The following is an 18,286-nucleotide window of genomic DNA, read 5'->3' on the forward strand; positions in this document are numbered from 1 at the left end:
CCATAAGTGGTTCACACCATTGAGAACCTCAGCAGTGGTGAACTTCAGCTAATGAGAGACAACTCATCAACCAGCAGACAGGCTGGTTGATCACATGGATGTATGCCCAATGCATGGCCTAATTTTATGCAACCTAAAGTTGTGTGTGTACTTATTTATTTATTGCTTGCTCGCACACCACATGGCTGCATTGTGCATAGGTCCGTAACCATTTTTCTTGATTAACCTTGGGAAACCTTGGGAATAATTTAATAGTTTTTTTTTCTACTTGTACAGGCTCATTAATGCAAGGTTTCCAGTCCTGTGTATTGATAGATTAGATACAAATATTTAAAGTAATTTATAAATAAATGAATTCCTAGCTAGATGCTTAATATTGTTATTGCAGTTGATGGACTTTAATTTTTTATGATAGAATTCTTGTCAATATTTAATGTGACTAATTTTGAAACCACAGGAGAAGAAAATAGAGCATAAGAGTTGCTACATGGAGGAAATTAAACTGATGGATAATGGGCATTTTGTTTAACAACGTGCTGTTAGTCGTATAATGCTTCCTATGGCTCCTGCTAGCTTAGAACACATTAATATAATTGCTGCCACTGGTAGAACATTAATTATGAAATCAGACACTTTTTTGAAAAATCTGAAGGTTTTTGAAAATTTGAAGGTTATTTTAGTGGCTTTCTAGACTTACGTTGGTGGGTATGTTAAGCAACAGACAATTGTAATGAACACTGTAGTACTGAATACCCTCTAGAACCTTCCATCACAATTAATACTTCCCCTCTTTGGACTTGTTCTGTACAACCCAGTTTGTGACACATCAGTCTAGTTTGCATATCACAGTGAGCTCTCAAAGAGAAGCGTTGTCTTAGTGTGTCTTTTGTAGCCGGGACTGTGATGACATAGTCTCCAACTGCCCTGAAAATGCTGAGACAGTCACAAAACCCCTCAAGCCATCATAGTTTCTCACTGTGTCATGCAGAGTCCCAAATTCTGCAAGTGGGGAAAGGGAGTGGGGAGAAGGAGGAGGCAGCCTGGCCCCACACAGTGGCACAGCGGGACCTGAGGGGTGGGGAGAGGGCAAGGTGCCAGATTGCTGCTGCTGTTCTCCTCAGCTCTGCCAGCTGGTAGTGCTCAACGCATCCAACTACGGTGATGGATGGTGGTAGCAGGTACCTGGATCACACAGGCGCATGGGGTCCTTTGGAAGTCATAGCCACTGACCGTAGAGACTATATTGCTGGTGTGGTGCCTTGTAAACATCCGGTGTGGGTGCATCCTCTGACGCCCAAGGCAAACTGATGGAAGCCTCATGGTTTTACCATATATATTCTAAGGCTCCTGCATATAGCCAAGACATTTGCCTGTATTGTATTACTACATACTCGTCTTGGTAATAGCCATTGGGGCAGCCCTTCACTTTTCCCGTATTCCATCAGCAGTGCACGTATATAGGGGGTGGGGTGATGACACTGGTTTAGAATAGAATGTCCCTATTTTACCGGAGGAATGTGCTAAAAATGGCATCTTTGTGCGATGAACTACTACTCTTGTGTAGACATATAATACATACCATCGCAGCTGTATTGCCTACTGGTCTGCAAGGCAAAATTTTAGAATTACATGTCACTTACTGTATTAGTTTGGAAATCAAAAACAGGAAAATCAGAATATAAATGCCCGTGCTTCACAGTAGTTGCCACTAAAAGTCAGAGTAGATCTAGAATTCCATACCATTTTCCTCCTTGTGCTTTGTAACCAAAAGGTGGCTAAATTAGTTTCCAGTTTGCCCAGAACAAATGCTAAGCAATAAGCTGCTTCTCAACTCTCCCCTCTCATCATTTTTTTCAGGTCAAAATAATTGTCCCAGGCCACTTTTTCTCCCATGGGGAAAAGATTCTGAATACCAATATCTATTCCGCCATGTATTAAAGAACAACAGGAAAGGTTTAAGATATAAACCATTACCCATGCGGCTTTTCTTTGCTCAGACTGACAACTGAGTGAGGCAACTTTTCATTGGGGGGGGGGGCCATGGAGGAAAATCACACAGAGCTGTATGTATGTTTGGCCATATAAATTGTATATTCTTCCCATTAAAGTCCTTGCAGCAAATGGCTGCTGTAATTTCCAATCTGAAATTGTTGAACTATTTATATTTAAGATTTTGCTTAAAGCTGGATCTGCTTTATAAATATATATTAAATGTTTATACTGATTTTTAGAAAGTATATAATTGTTTGTTGCATTGATCAACTTTGAAGTTGTTTGATTTGTTGGCTGGTTACCTCATACTACAAGCCAAGTTCTAAGATCAATTATCCTCTAGTTTTGGTTGCAAAAATCACTAAGTGTGATTGGGAAAAGGACGAGAGTGGGAAACATGATTTAAATCAATAAACATCTTGATGATCTTCAGTTACAATGAACAGGCAGCCTATTAAGTTACAGATGAGAATTGATTCTAGAGATGATGCTCTTGTACTTGCAAACACTTCCATGTAAGCACTATCTCTTTTTATAAAACTTATCTCGATGTATAACTCTTGGTTTTCTTTTCTGGTTATTTTTAAGATTTAATGTAGTATAACAAAACTCTTAAGGACCTATTATGGTTTGACATGGTTTGAGGTAATGTTTTGACAATAGATATGCATTACAGATTGTAGATTTAGAAAACAATCCTTTTAAGCTCCTGTGAACATGTGTAGTAGATAATCACCTCAAACTTCTAAAGCTTGGATCCCCATTCAAATAGTATTTTACTATCTTTCCACCTACCTCCTCCAACCGCCAACTATCCATCCAACAGCTGGCCTGACCACAGTTGTAGTACAATTGTGGTACATCAATGCAGGAGATGGGAATAGCGCTGGAGCTTCCATCCCTGCAAGAATCAGGTTACACATGGAGCCATCTAGGTATTAGTCTGGCCTAGTAAAGTTTATTCTTGACTGCTTTCTCAGTCTGAACAGAACAGTTCATTGCTCTGGGGCAGTCCAGGCGGTCTTTCTGCTTTTCTGCTGCCTGCCATCTTCTTATGAACATCTTTAACCAGTAGAAATAGTGCTTGCTTCTGGGCCTCCACTCCTGACGGAAAGTATGTGAAGAAGCATGGCTGGCTGGTATTAGCATTTCTTCCAGGTGAGGGATTATCAGTGATAATTTATCACTCCCATTTTGGGAGTTTGGATGGGGATAAGGAAAGGATAAATGGGACCTTCCCAACTGCTATCCATGTTAGTTGCTTGACTTCGGCTTCTCCTACCTGAACAGGGAATTTTGCTGTCTGCTAATTTGTAAATCCTTTAAATGATGGGCAGATTGAAAGCATAATGCATCCCCTTGCTGACAACAGAAAAAAGATGGAATTCCTTTTCTTTTTCTTAAGTAAATGTTTCAGAAGCAGAGAAACCACAATGTCTTTGATAATGATAAAGTTGTCTACATGAATTAATTTTCAACTGTAGTAAATAATTCAGTTACCTTTATGTGAGTGGACTAATATTTTGTATAACTGCTGTAATTCTTATGCTGTCCATACTAGTCAGACTCATGGAAAAAGGTTAGTAAATTAGAAAGTCTATCTTATGAAATAAACAAGATCCAGCCATATTAGACTGGTTTACACACAATTCAGTGTGTGGCTACCAGCAGCAAGGCCTTCTTTGTGGTTGCACTAGCATTATGGAACTCTGTGTCTACAGTGATTAGACAGGTGCCTACTATTCTGTGCTTTAGATGTCTGTTGAAATCCATTGCTTTTACCCAGCTGAACTGTTTATAACCATGGCTTCAGATTGTGGTTTGTTGACAGTAAACAAACCATAATTAAGTTACTAGACAGGATTCAGATGAACAAAGCATAATTTAATAAGCCATGGTTTAGAGTTGTGTGCGAACCAGATTATTAACTCATCCGTGTCAATGACACTGGTATTATTTTTCAGTAACTATTATTCAGGCTTCCTGCAGGATAATTAAATATATATATACCTTTAGGAAATTTGTAAATATTTGGGATTTACAACTAGCTTTATAGAAAGTATTAGGTTTTCTTTTTTCAATTTTATTTAATCAATGGACTTCACATGGTAAACCAAATTGTGGCTTTCTGGGACCATATGAACGTGCAAGTTCCTGAAGAGGAACTCACTGCTGCTTTGTTTGTTCCTGGTCTTTTTTGGTGGTCCACCACCCTGAGTTAAGCTAAGGTTTGGTTTAACATGTTGTCCAAACCCATATTTGTGGTTGAGCTCTTTTCTCACTAACCATGAGCTGTATCCACAAACAAACATTTGTTTTTTCTTTCTACTGACCATTTCTTTCTTCATTGCCTTCCTCTCAACTCATTCCAATTTGTCTATGTCCTTGTTAAGGTGCAACAACTGAAAATGTATACAATATTTCAGATGAAGTTTTGACTAGTGCTGAATAAAGTGTAACTATTACAGTACTTGGAAAATATGGGTCTATTTAATGCAGTCTAAAATCACATTAGCCTGCTTTTGCAGCTGTATCACTTTGCTGACTCATGTTCAGCTTGTAAATCAACTACAGTCCTGAGATCTGTGTACTTCTGCCTAGTCAGGTATTCCCCATTCAACCTATTATTTGTGTTCAGTAATCTTCAGATGATTGTCTTCTGTACTAGCTAAAAATAAGTTTCGGAATTAAACTGGACAGGACACTAAATCCATCATTTGCAAGGGTGTGTGTGTAAGGTGTGGGGGCTCTGATTTTTGTTAGGTCTGCAGAGCATGGTTTTTAGTGACTGTTCTCTGAGGGGCAATTTTTGTCAGGATTGTGGAAGTGGAGGAAAGTAATAAGGTCCTTTCCTCATGTGATAGGATCCTGATTAAATTGGGGGCTCTCAGGCTTTCTATTAGTGGAAAAAGAAAATGTAGCTGCAAGTGATGCATTTAGTGCCACACCTAGTTTAGTCCTATGTGTACAAATACAGGATTTTATTCACGATACTTATGTCTTTTTGAAGCAGGTTTCCTTAATAATAATAATAATTTTGTTATTTATATTTATACCCTGCCTGTCTGGCTAGGTTTCAAGTTGTATTTCCCCTTTTAGTAAAACTTCACCCTTATTGACTTGTATCTTTGAAGCCAAATTATTCTTCATTTTTCTTTGTTGCATATTTGAACTGCCAATTTTAAGGTCCTTCTCTGAATCATCTGCGTGTGAATTCTGCACAACTTTCAGTCCACATAACCACAATCCTGTGCACAATTAAGAATTGAAGAGTTGTCGTCAGTGTCTTCAAGCTTTCCCTGTAGCATTAAAGTTAGAGCAGAAAATTGTTTAGGGGTGAGGATAGAGCTTACGGGGAAGTGAAAATCTCTCCTTTCTTGCCTCTGACTACCATCACAGGATTTTTAGAACTGAATTAAATTCAGAAGGTTTAATGTCCCAGAAATCACACTTTAGTGTAGCATTCTGTATTTCTGAGAAGTGTAGGGCATGGTGGTGAAGTGTTTAGTACTTTCCTACATACTAAAAGCAAACTTATTCCCCAAGTGTGAATCCTTATGCAGCTGAAAGGGCACCGCCCATGGAGAAGAGGAAGGTATCAGCAGGTTTGAGAGAGCCAGGAAGTTGATAGAAGTGAAAATATATTTAGGGGTAGGGATCCAAAAGAGCCCAATGCAATGGAGATGCAGTGTTGGCTAAGTGATGGGGTGGGTGGGAATGGTGGGTGGTGGAAAGGAGTATTACACAGACTGGAATTGCAAACAGGAGCACTGCTTACTACATTTTATTACAGGTCTCAAATGTACCTGAACAGCTAAATCTCCTAGAATGCAGGGTTGTAGCCCTGTTGAACACTGCAGAAAATATGTTGGATCTTTTGCAGAGGGAAGTGACCTTTGACACATACAAGAACATTTGATGTTTTTGTTGTCAAAGTGCTAGGTCTAAAAATGTCTTCTGCTCCTTCCTATTTCCCTCCTCTTTGTTCCAGCTCCCTCCACATGTTTATCCCCATCCCTTACTTAGAGCTTGTTGCATCCATACAAAGAGGTGAAGGAGAAGAGGAACGAAACATGAAAGAATGCATAGAATTATGTCACTGTCTTAATAAAATAATATTTACATAGTTTTTTAAAATATTGTTTTAGATTAAAAACAGTTTTATAATTTTTATAATTTAGCATATGAATGCTGATGTTCAGTTTAACAAAATTTAATTCCAGGATTATTTTGTACTCTTTCTTAACAGTCTATCATTTTTTGGCAGGTATGTCAACATTTTGAAAACATTTTGGCAGCATAGTGGGATGTAGCATAGCATTACATTATTTAGATGTATTGTTATAGTTAAGGGGTTTAGATATCTGCACTTTTAAAAAATCCCTAAATTCCGCTACTGCTAAACTAAAATGTGGCTTCTGGAAAGATTCATTGCATATTTTATGGCCTATTTTTTGTTGCATCACCTGAAAGATGTTTTTAACCAAAATCTGAACTATATGTCTTCTGAACTGAAGTAGGTAATTTTGCTTACATGGGGTGGGGTGTACAGTAGAATAAGACTTGTACAAAGTAAAGAGAGTCCCATGCATGAGCCCACTTGCCCTACCACCATGGCACTATTATTATAATTTAAATAAATTAAATTTGCAAAAGCTGTCTACTTATTTTCAGGTTTGCTTTGGCAACCATGAAAGCTATAAACTTGCCGTTTATTGTAATGTAACTGTTGATAAGCTACTGTGAATCTGTCAGATGTTAGAAGCCATATTTTATACAGCACATTCTCAACCAAGCAGATTTCTAAACCCCTCATTGTAGTTGTTTATATTTAGTATTATATTATTGCTCTTAGGGGAAAAAAGTTTGAACATGACTTTTTAAAAGTTTCTTCTAAGCCTATTTTCTAGTTCAGTGTTAACAAAGTTGATATACATCTCAGCTGAAGGGCAGACTAATACTAATCTATCCACACTGCTTCTGGGGGTTCGGGTTCGGTGGGGATATTCCTCTGCTGGCTCTGTAGGTGATGGGACTTGGCCACAGCAAAGACCCCTGATTCACCTGCTGAAATTGTGGCAGAACATTTTGAGGAAAGCGTAGGGCTGGACCTTATCTGGGAAAGGAATCCTGATATTCTGTGCCAGCCTGGTGCTGGTGCAACAAAATAGGTAAAGAAACTGCCCCACACCTTCTAGTGGGGCTGCGTATATGGCAGAAAATCCAGTTCTGCCCTAATACAGCTGCATTGCTGTATTGGTTTGTCACTAATATAAATAAAATAAATAAGCATTGTGCTAACCAATTGTGTCATGAACCTATATTGGCAGCAGCCTGTTTCATTCTACTGTCTACATCCCAGCGATTTCAGTGGAGCTTATTTCCAATTTAATGATCTAAGAGCACAGCCAAATATCCTCATCCTAAGCACATACACCTAGGCGTAAGCCCTTTTGAAATAAATGGAAAACTTACAATGTTCTATGATATCAGCCCTTAGTCGTCATCCTCCCCCCGCCCCCCGTTCATAATGGTTCTAATATTCTCATACACGTTTGTGATATTTGGAATGTAAAGTGATGTTAGAAACACCAAATCTTTCACGTTGACATGCCATGTATATAGATAATGTGCAAGCACACTCTCGCTCACTGTCTTCCACACTTTATAAGCTTCATTCTTTTGGAATTTCTGCTTTTTTCTAGAAAATACGGTAGTGAGCCAAAACTTCTAAAGGCAGGATGATACACAAATGCAAAGTCTATTATATCTGTCTGTCCTTTCTTTCACTTTTCCGTTACTGCACTATCTTGTCTGTCTGATCCTCACAGGAGACATGGATTACAACTGGGACCATACGTCTTGGCATAGCAGTGAGGCATCCCCAATGTCTTTGGTGAGACATGTGGAGCCTTACCATTCAGTTTCCTTTACCATTTCATGTTTCCTTTGTTTTATTTACATCTCTGCATGTTTTCTTTTTTGTATCCTTTTTATCCCACACCTGTAGGGGACAGTCAAAGGGGAAAAAGAAAAACTAGTGAGCAGGCAGTTTTGTCGGACTCTAACACCTTATCTGAAAGACAAAAGAAAATGGTGTATTTTGGTGGCCACTCTTTGGAAGAGGACTTGGAATGGTCTGAGCCTCAGATTAAAGACTCTGGGGTAGACACCTGTAGTAGCACAACTCTAAATGAGGAGCATAGCCATAGTGAAAAGGTACTGGCTTTGTGGTGCCTGCATTTTAATCTGCTCATTTGGTCTTTGTTTGCTCTCTGTCACTCATTAAACCAGATCAGTAATAATAAGGCAGGTCTAATCTAACATTTCTTCAGGTGCAGAAAAGAAAAACAAAACCACAAACACTGGATTGCTCTCTTGTTTCTACATCTTGAAGCATAAGGAGAAAACATTATTCAGGCACTAAAAATAAACATCACTTTTATGGTCACACAATAGTATTTGGTGATCATCACCTTAAACCAGAAAAGTGATTTTTTAAAATGAGATCTCCTCTGGATTGGCATGTTTGATTACTGCTAAATGCCCCTGGGGCTGAAATTAAATTAATAGTTTAATTCCCAGGTTGGAAAAAATGGGTGGGGACAAAATTACATAAGTTTACACAGAAAAGTTGTTTTTCTTTTTTCCCTTTCAATGTCATGTTTGTTCATTTGTTTTGTTGCCATGTCATTTTTGTGCATCATGGAGTAGTATTTGTCCTTGCCATCTGCTTTGTGTTTTTGGTTGTTGTTTTCACTTTTTATTTGAGGCTTTTTAGTGTTATTAAATTTAATGAGGGATAATTTTTGTGCATGCTGATTTCTGCATGTGTGAGGGCATGAAACTGATGCACAGCTGTGAAAAATTGCTATGATTACACAAACCAAAGGTGCTAAAATATATATTTTTAAGTTACCATACAATATAAAGCAAAGAGTGTGTGGTAAATGAAGTATTTAATAATGAAATTACTGTGCATTTCTTAAACTTAAATTGATACTAGACTGTGAACTTAGGTACCTGCAATTGGAAGCAAGTTTTGCTAAAATTATTATGGGAATTATTTCAGGTAAGGATGCCTAGATTTAGGCTGTTAAATACAGTATAACAAATATATATATATATAAAAGAAATGTAATGAAACACTTTTGGACTATCTCAGTTGAATTAAATTTTAATTCAATCTCTTTAATTAAGATTTAATCCATAATCCATACTGTAGCTTAAATATAATATTTTGAATAGATACAAAAGGAATGTGACATCTAGAACAGTAATAACATAATGATTAATCCATAATGTTCTGTCTTAATTGATAAATTGCTTTAGAGTAGAGCTTTGGTGTAGACACATTTGGAATTAAATCATGTAAAATGTTTAAGGAGTAACTGGATGACCTAATAGGTTGATATCAGTTCCAATTCTTTACATATAAATACAAAGCCAGTAGTGGTGTAATCATAGCCATTTCACAATGCTTAAAACTGGCAAATGGGAATGAAGATGATACTGAGACTTTTTCAGAGACTGAATTCTATTGATCTCCCTCTCTGTTAACTATATTACTATAGCATCCTGTAACCTGGCAACCATCCAAAGATGGAGATCGTTTAATTGGTCGGATTTTGTTAAACAAGCGACTAAAAGATGGAAGTGTGCCTAGAGATTCTGGAGCAATGCTTGGATTGAAGGTTGGTAACTGAGCTTTTAAATATATTTATCAGTTGAATCCTAGTGGTTAAAGGTATACTTCTGATGCAAGAAACCTACATTTTACAGACATGTTACCTTTTCATACATTACTAAAATCTTGGGCAACATCAATTTCAATGCAATTGGGTTGCATGACTATGGTATCTGGTATTATTAACAATAGTTCAGTCAATAGCTTGCTGTGTGCGATATGCAAAGCAATTTGAGGGCAAAATCACTTGGATCTATATCAAACTTGATGCCAGAATTTGTGCAGATCTATTGGAGGTCCATATCTTATTATAGCTTGTAGGGTCAGATTCAGTTGCTGCTGCTTGAGAACATGGACAAAACACTTGCAGCAATAAGGCTAACTATGTGCCCTCTTGATCCCTACTCATCATGGCTGGCAAAATCAAGTAGGAGGGGATAGATATAACACCTTACTCTTTTCATGGACAGGCGGAGACCCCCCCCCCAACCCCAGGCAACTCCCTAGTGGAATAATGACTCATGACAACGTGTTACGGGATTAAAATTGGCCACAACTTTATTAAAGATTCAGATGTATGGAGGCCTTGGCTTAGGCATTGGGCGTTTATCCCTCCCAGTCCCCAGCCGGGGATCTGGAGAACATCAGGGTTATCCAAAATGTGTGGAGATTGGGCTGACTCTGGAAAACGTATGTTTAAGCAGAGAGACCACCCCCCATTTTGCTGCAACGCAGGGGAGACCACTGACACCCTATTGGCGTATGGCCAATGACTCCCCTCAAAACAACCCCTTTAACAAGGAACCCTGGCATCGCTGCCGCAGGTGGGGCATGGGCCACTGCTTCACGCCCCCCCCCCCCCATTTAGAGAAGATAGACTAAAGGATTCCGCCCAAGGCCTGAAACCGCCACCCAAGACTGCAAAATCGCAGTCTCGCTGCCAAGACTACTTACACCTGAAAAGGCCCTTCATAGTCTGACAGCCATTCCAAAAGGCCATGCCTAACGTCACCCAACCATTGCTTGTTACCCATAGTTGTGAGGTACACTCCGTCGGGCCTAAAGAGTTCCTTCCTACTCTTTAAGGCAGTTATGCCCACTGTCTTTCCAGAGTCAGGGTGCAGCCTTTCCTGGGTTATCAAGAGTGTAGGAGCCAGTCAGCTGTGGACAGGCGCCTGGAGGAAATAGGTCTGGTTTCAGGCTCAGTTTTAGCACCAAAAGGTGCTAAATCATTAGGATTAGGAGAAAGAAGGTGGGCTGTAACCTGTTGGTTCTCCTTGATCTTTAGTGACATTCTATACAATTGACCATAGTGTGCTTTTAGAAGAACTTAGAGGGTTGTGAGTTGGGGCACTTGGAGTTATTTCTTGAAATTCTTAGCAGTGAATATATTTGATTGTTTTAATATGTTTGTAGATTTTTAAAATGCTTTTAATTTTTTATAAAAGTGTTTTGCTTTGCAGGGCTCATTTGAGAGGTAGAATGGGATAGAAATTGAGTGAATGAATAATTGCTGTGCCCCCCCAACCTTTCTTCCAAACAGGTTGTAGGAGGAAAAATGACTGAATCAGGTCGGCTATGTGCATTTATCACCAAAGTAAAAAAAGGAAGTTTAGCTGATACAGTGGGACACCTTAGGCCAGGTATGAGAGGAACATTCAGCTGAATTATGTAACTGGGCAGTGTCAATAATGATTGTTTTTTGGTGCATTGTGTGATTTAAATGCAGTGATTTACTTCTATGTTGTTGAGAACACTGTTAATCTCTTCATCTAGTCTAATTCTTATATTTTATTTGAGGGTTAAAAATTGTGGTTGTATTTTAAACATTTTTTTAACAAAATCAAACCTTATATTCCTTTGGAAGAACTGAGATTATCCATTCTTTGAGTTATTCTGCTTCTGTGGCATAGCTTACTTACATTTTTTATTATGTTAATTTATACCAATTTCTATGCTGTTGCTTTCTTTCCCCCAGGGATGTCATATTATTTATTTATTTAATTTCATAAAATTTACATGCTCCTTGATTGTTTAAAAAACCCCTCATAGTGGTTTACAAAAGATAAAGCAATAAAATCAAGAAAACATTACAACTCTACTTTAACAACCCTTTTTATTACCAAAGTTAAAATACTAAAACAGATTGAAAGTACCTCATATATAGACCATGTAAGTCATATGCCAAGGTCCCACTCTTTTGTTAGGGGGACCCAATTACAGTTTTTCCTTTGTTTGAAGATATACATACTGTTTCTAGTTCTCAACCTAAAGTGGAGCTTGCTTAAACTATGCTCCCAACTTGATGGTCTCACCCACAGGTACAGGATTGTTACATCTCTGTTTAACATGCAGGTGGCTTATTATCTCAGTGTGTTCATTTTTGAAAAATCTAGAAATGGATGCCTTCAAATTCAGTTGGGTTATTCTGTAGAATATAAGAGAAGGTGAACAATACGAAGGGAACCAATGGAGCAGCTGTTCTATTTTGAGGCTATTCTGTTAATTTACATCAGTAGGAAAACTGTGTTTCTTCACAGACATTTTCCTGTAGAATAATATATTCTCTTAGAAGGAATTCATATTTGGGTTGAATTATATTTCTGTGTTATTAGTTAATGTTAGGGCTGATACATAACTTTAAAAAACCTTTTCTAGATTAAAAAAGAGTCAAACGTGAGCAATTCAGCAAGAACACAACCTACAGGCAAGTTTTCCTTCTGAAACAAACTCTTATGGCTACCATTGCAGGTGATGAAGTGTTAGAATGGAATGGAAGGCTTTTACAAGGAGCCACCTTTGAAGAAGTGTACAACATCATTCTAGAATCCAAACCAGAGCCACAAGTGGAACTTGTAGTTTCAAGGCCAATTGGGTAAGTACAGGTTCCCTTCATGAATTGTTTCGAATATACACAGGCATGACAAAATTAGGCTCCAAACTGAATTTCACAGCTTTGTTTCTGTACATATGAATGTTCCGTAACGAATCAGCTTCTTTAATCTCAGCTTGCCTCCTCCTTCTTCCTTTGGTACCTTTCTTGATTACTGCAGTCTGTTCTATGGGGGGCTATTCTTGAAGTGCTTGGAAATATCAACTAGTTCAAAAGTTATCTGCCAGATTTATTTAACTAGAATTTATCCTATCTTGCCAATATTGAAAGATCTGCATTAGTTTTCAATGTATTTCTTGGCAGAGTTTAAAGTGCTGCTTTTGACTGAGATTGAAGCCCTTAATGTTCCACATGAAAATGACTTCTGATTAACAAAATCTTCTAAGGCCATATTTCTCCATCTTTGGAGGCTATGCAGATGGTTTTTGGAGAGAGGGTCTCTGTGATGGTTCATAGTTTTGGAATTTGGTATCCAGAGAAGTCTGGTCTGATGACATGACTGTATCATAATCATTCCGGTACCATGCTAAGTCTGTCCTGTTAACCCAAACTTTTAATGAACACCGACGGCTTTTAATCTCCATGTGACTCTGTCGGTATTTATTCTGAATGGCGGTTCTAATTTTGTATTATTAGTTTTAGAGTATCTAATTGTTTGATTTTTTTTAGTCACTCTGAGGATAGTTTAATAGTATAAAAATGAACTATACATTTTAAACAAATAAATAAAATCAATTTCTCATCCCACTAGTTATTCCCACAAGAGTTTAAACTCACAGATGAGTTTAATGATTTTCCTAAGAATAAGCTCTTGGAATTCAAGCCCAAATTCCCCCTTTTGGTTTAAGTATAAAAAGCAAATAGTCCCTCGTTTGATTCATTTGTAAGCCTAAAGCTATAGATTAGAGCTTGTGTTGCTTGCTGAGACCAGCAGCCACTTCCTGCCACCACACCAGCCCATTGCCAACCACCTCCCTTTCTTTTATACCTTGCTCCAAACCTCTCTTCTCCATCTCCTCAGAGCTCCCCCAACCCCCTGTCCTTCTACTATTGGTAGGAGGAGGGGAATAAAGGGAACAAAGCCTTTCTTCCCCTCACCCCATCCACCCTGCAGCTACCACCACACTGCAAAATCCAGGCTTCTTTCTGGTAGGGGCACAGTGACAACAGGGAAGGACAAAAGTCTTTATCCTCTTCATTCCCATCCTCACAACCGTGGTAGCAACAACAACAATTACAATAGTGGGAGTGGAGGAAGGTTGGCCTAAACTGCGTGTGTGTGTGCCTGCCTGCTCCACCTGTCTGCTTGCTTGTGCCATCTGCCTGGGCCACCATCCTGCCTTCTTCCCCTTACCCTGGTCTGGTGGCAATGGCAACAACAGGGAGCATTCTGAAAGCCCCAAGCAGACTGAAACCATGGTTTGATATCCTGCTTTGTTCACCAGAGGGGATTGGAAAGTTGTAGGCAAGAATCTTTTACAAGCTTGTTCTCTTAATGAAACCATAGTTTCTTGTTGTTACATGTAAACCAGACCATTCGAATTGCAGAGCTAGGGAGTCACATTCAAAAGCTAAATAACTCTAGATGTAATTCTTTATGGAACTAAATCAATCAATAAAATCTAAGCATAGTTGAGTCTTATTGAAATGAATAGAATTTGTGCACATTGTGTGTGTGTGTGTGTGTGTGTGTGTGTGTGTGTGTCATTCCATATGGCTGTAGAGAGAGCTGAAAAGGTGAGAGGTGGTTTGGTTTACCGGAACAAAAAATGCTCCTCACTTCTGATCTGATTTGGATGCCATTGTTAGAAAATATCCAACTTAGATGGTTTGCTTGGATCACTTTCGTTTTGTTGACATGGATCAATTTGCGTTTTGTTGACATGTTGCCCATTATCGGATATTAGTAGACATTTGTGGGATCTGCTACATATATATGAAGTGGGAGTGTACTTCATCAGTTGTACACTATTCTTGTCACTGTAATTCATTTTGACTGTTTTGAATTTTGAATTATTATAATTTACCATGGGGTCTGCTTGTGAAGGGTAGACAATAAATAAATAGATTTCCAAGATACTCTTGTTAGTTTTTATGTTATACAACTATCTCTATCACACTTTACAACTGCATCTTTACATCAATGGAAATATTTGTATATTTATAGAAAAAACAACAGTATATTTTCTGTGATTTTGCAGTGTAATATTCTGTCTTCAAGTTCCATATTGTTATGTGCTAAGTAACCCTATAAGACATAGATAAAGTATAAACATGATTTGTTTTTCATAATTGCAGAGATATTCCCAGAATACCTGACAGTACACATGCACAGTTGGAGTCCAGTAAGTTTCATTTTTCTGGATTGAACGCAAGCTGGAAATTGAAAAGATGTTTGTGTTCCTTCTAAATTTTGCTTCTTTGTCTGTATCTGTATAGGTATCGCTCTTCTATGTGGCTTATCTATGTTTTCTATCATTCTTCAATAATAAACTGTCAGAAGTCAGGAAATCTAATGCTAGGGTTGGCATTCTTTTATAAATTCACTCTTCTCTTTATTAAAAAGGGAAGAACAACCTAGTGGGTAAAAATAGGATTGACGTCAATCCTGACTTCAATTTCCTGCTTTTTTGTTAATGCTGTGTGCTGCAGCCTTATTAAATAAAATGCATTTCATTATGTTCAATATTTAAAATCAGTATTTTTATATTTTAGAGAAAATACTACACCATACAAATATTTTAGAGTGATTGAATATTTGGCCTTTATAGATCTTATTAATGTTTTGGTATATGCCAGGTATCAAGAATAGAGCATGCCAACAGCAACGTTGGAGTGACAGCTCAAAACATTAAGTTTTGGCAGATTCATCTGCACAGCTGTGTAAGATTGAGATGCTGTTTTCTTCTTCACTTTAGTGTTGGTTGGGGGAATGATCCCATATAGGGCAGATTCTTCCACACCATTTGGATTGAATTCCTTCCCACTCCAGCCCCGGAAGATATAGCCCACAATGCTCGTTTCGTCTCCCTCACCATCTGGAGGCATGATTGGCCTTCCACTTGTACAACATTGGATACAACCCATAATTAATTGTATCAACCATTAATTTATTGTTGTATGTAAAAACCATAATGATTTGAAGACCCCTATAGCGTCTTCTTACTGTAGAAATAAAGCTTGTAACCCAAAATATTTTTTCCAAGATGCAAAATGTTATTTCCTTGACTTACTCTAAAAATAATACAACAAGCAAACAATTTATTTAGGAGACTTTATCCCGCCAAACCCAAATATTCAAAAACAAGTTCTTGTTTTGCAGCATTTTTAATATAGGTGATAGCAATTGAGCTGCAGTCCTCAAGATACAGAGCATTTGACTTCGATCCAGTCCCAATGATTCAAGCATATGTTTAAGTTTCCATTAATATAATGGATCTTTAAGTGCTTAGGTGTGGCAAAATTATACCCATTGTTTTGCTCATCATGTTCATATTTAGAGATTAAATCAAGTTTTAAGATTACCTGTTATCTTTTCAACACACTGTGTATTCGTGTATTTTTGTTCAAATGATCCTTCTCTTAATGTTTATATAATCAGAATATGTTTAATAAAGTAAAATAAATTATACTTTCAGGTTCTAGTTCGTTTGAATCTCAAAAAATGGACCGGCCTTCTATTTCAGTCACTTCTCCCATGAGTCCAGGCATGTTGAGGGATGTTCCACAGTTCTTATCTGGACAACTTTCAGTATGTAAACATTTGTTCAGTTTGTTCTTATTTACTTTGTTGCTTGTAATAAAGTAATGTTAATGGAAAATGCCAAGTAACTATATACTGAAGTTGTTACTATCCTTAATTCTTTTATTCAGCTATTTCTCAACATGAATTACAGGCAACCCCCATTTACGCGGGGGTTATGTTCCAAGTCATCGTGTGCATTGGTGGAGCATGCGTAAGGCCACCCCACCCTGTTTTGTTCCTGGCCCTGTTCCACCCTCTTCTGATGCTGAACATGGTGCACAGTTGTGCGCGCATCGAATATATGCAAAATTGGAGTTGCCTGTAATTACAATCTCCTCCTGTATTCAGGATATTTATATCTAATATTTTCAGTTTGTAGAATTATATTTTTCATTTCCATATGTAAATCATGACTGTGCACAGTTGGCTACAGCTATTCATAACATATTCTATAAAATATATTCAAGGAAAATGTAGAGTCCCATGTAAGGGACTGAAAAATTATTCATGTCTTCAATAATTTGAAAGAACTGAAGCACAAGCTTCCACAACCCTTTCCTGAGCTAGTCTGAGAATCTATCCACTAGTTCTTGATCATATTCATTCTGCTAATTATCACTGTGGCATAAGATTTCACACAGAGAACAAAGCATTTTGGCGACTGTGAACCTATTCTTTTTCATTGGAAGCGCGACATTGGAAGTGTGTGACATTTGAAATCTACACCAGTGCTTCCAGTAAAACAATTCATAATATTAATGAATGATATTAGTTTGAAAAGTGTGAGCATGATGATCAGCAGTTTCGGAAGAGCTGATGTTTAAGTGGTAGTAGGTAGAGAATGAATACAGAATGTATTTATGTCAAGAGAATACACAAAATACAGGGAAATTCGAAGGCAATTTCTTTGGCAGCAGGATGTGCAGTCCACCGGGAACTTGTTCTGACAAATAACATTGGGATATGCTGAAGAATGGGAAACTTTGGCAGGGACTGAGATTTTCTTGTTCAATAATAATAATAGTAATAATATCCCATGTGTTTTCCCACATTGCTTATATTGAAACCACTAGAGTTTTACTGTGACAGAACGAGAACAAGGACTCTGATTTCTCTTGGAACTAGCTTGTAGTAGCATAGCTTACTTTTCCCTTTGGTCTGACATGATGGATTGTAGTCCTCAATAGACATAGGAATCAGATTGTAAAAACTTGAACAATACCTAATTCTCTGGAGGGAGAAGCTGCACTTACTCACCCTACATTAGGAAACAGTAGACTATTGTTCATGTCCATTTTTATCCCCTGGGATAGACAAATCTCCACATGTTTGTTTCTCTTGGTTTCTCATTTTTCAGTCTTAAATTCAAGTCTCTCTGCAGCAATTTGGTATCATTGATTTTTTAAAATCCTCATGAAAATTTTGCAGCATCTTAGTGTGATTTTCTCCTGCACACACATTTTTTATGCAGTTTTGGCTAATAAATAGATTTTTAAAGGAACATCCCCCCAAATAATGCATTTTTGATTATTTTAACTAATGTATCCATGTTCTGCACACCTTTACCTAACATATGTGTTTTTGTACATGTTGGCTAGAGAAGTACAATACAAATTTTGGAAAAGTTCAGATTTTGAAGGATAGTTGTATTTCAATTCCCAAAATGGGTGAGTTATGGGTATTTGAGTGCACACACTCATGTGTTTTTTCGCAAGGAAAATAATGGATGGAGGGTGTGTAGAAGTCATGCTGTTTTGCATAGTTTCTCTCACTAGTGATCCTCCTTCTCTTGCTTATCAGTGTTGGGTGCCTTGTCTTTTCAGTACTGTTTGCAAAAGTAGGGCTGAGGGTCCTTGTTGGCGTTTATCTCTAAATTATTTTGATATGTTTAGTACCTGTTAACTATAAGTGTGATTCATCTACAATATATGTTTTGTCTGGCTGCTGACTTCTTGTTAAAAGTGATCCC

General features: G+C 37.7%; 1 protein-coding gene across 29 annotated transcripts in view; it reads left to right on the plus strand.

Annotated features, from left to right (window-relative positions):
* The window catches only part of RIMS2 (regulating synaptic membrane exocytosis 2), a 338,908-nt gene that overhangs the window by 157,720 nt on the left and 162,902 nt on the right, over positions 1-18,286 (plus strand). For 17 of the 29 annotated variants that reach the window (XM_083621717.1, XM_083621718.1, XM_083621705.1 and 14 more), the window contains 6 exons: positions 7,824-7,888; positions 9,567-9,686; positions 11,223-11,322; positions 12,431-12,554; positions 14,871-14,917; positions 16,211-16,323. In XM_083621717.1, the coding sequence (XP_083477843.1) occupies positions 7,824-7,888; positions 9,567-9,686; positions 11,223-11,322; positions 12,431-12,554; positions 14,871-14,917; positions 16,211-16,323 (569 nt within the window). Of the gene's footprint in view, positions 1-7,823; positions 7,889-8,002; positions 8,212-9,566; positions 9,687-11,222; positions 11,323-12,430; positions 12,555-14,870; positions 14,918-16,210; positions 16,324-18,286 lie in introns of all 29 variants that reach the window. The other 12 variants (XM_083621716.1, XM_083621710.1, XM_083621699.1 and 9 more) reach the window with 1 other exon arrangement.

The sequence above is a fragment of the Podarcis filfolensis genome (genome assembly GCF_964270895.1).
Source record: "Podarcis filfolensis genome assembly, chromosome: 7".
NCBI lineage: Eukaryota > Metazoa > Chordata > Lepidosauria > Squamata > Lacertidae > Podarcis > Podarcis filfolensis.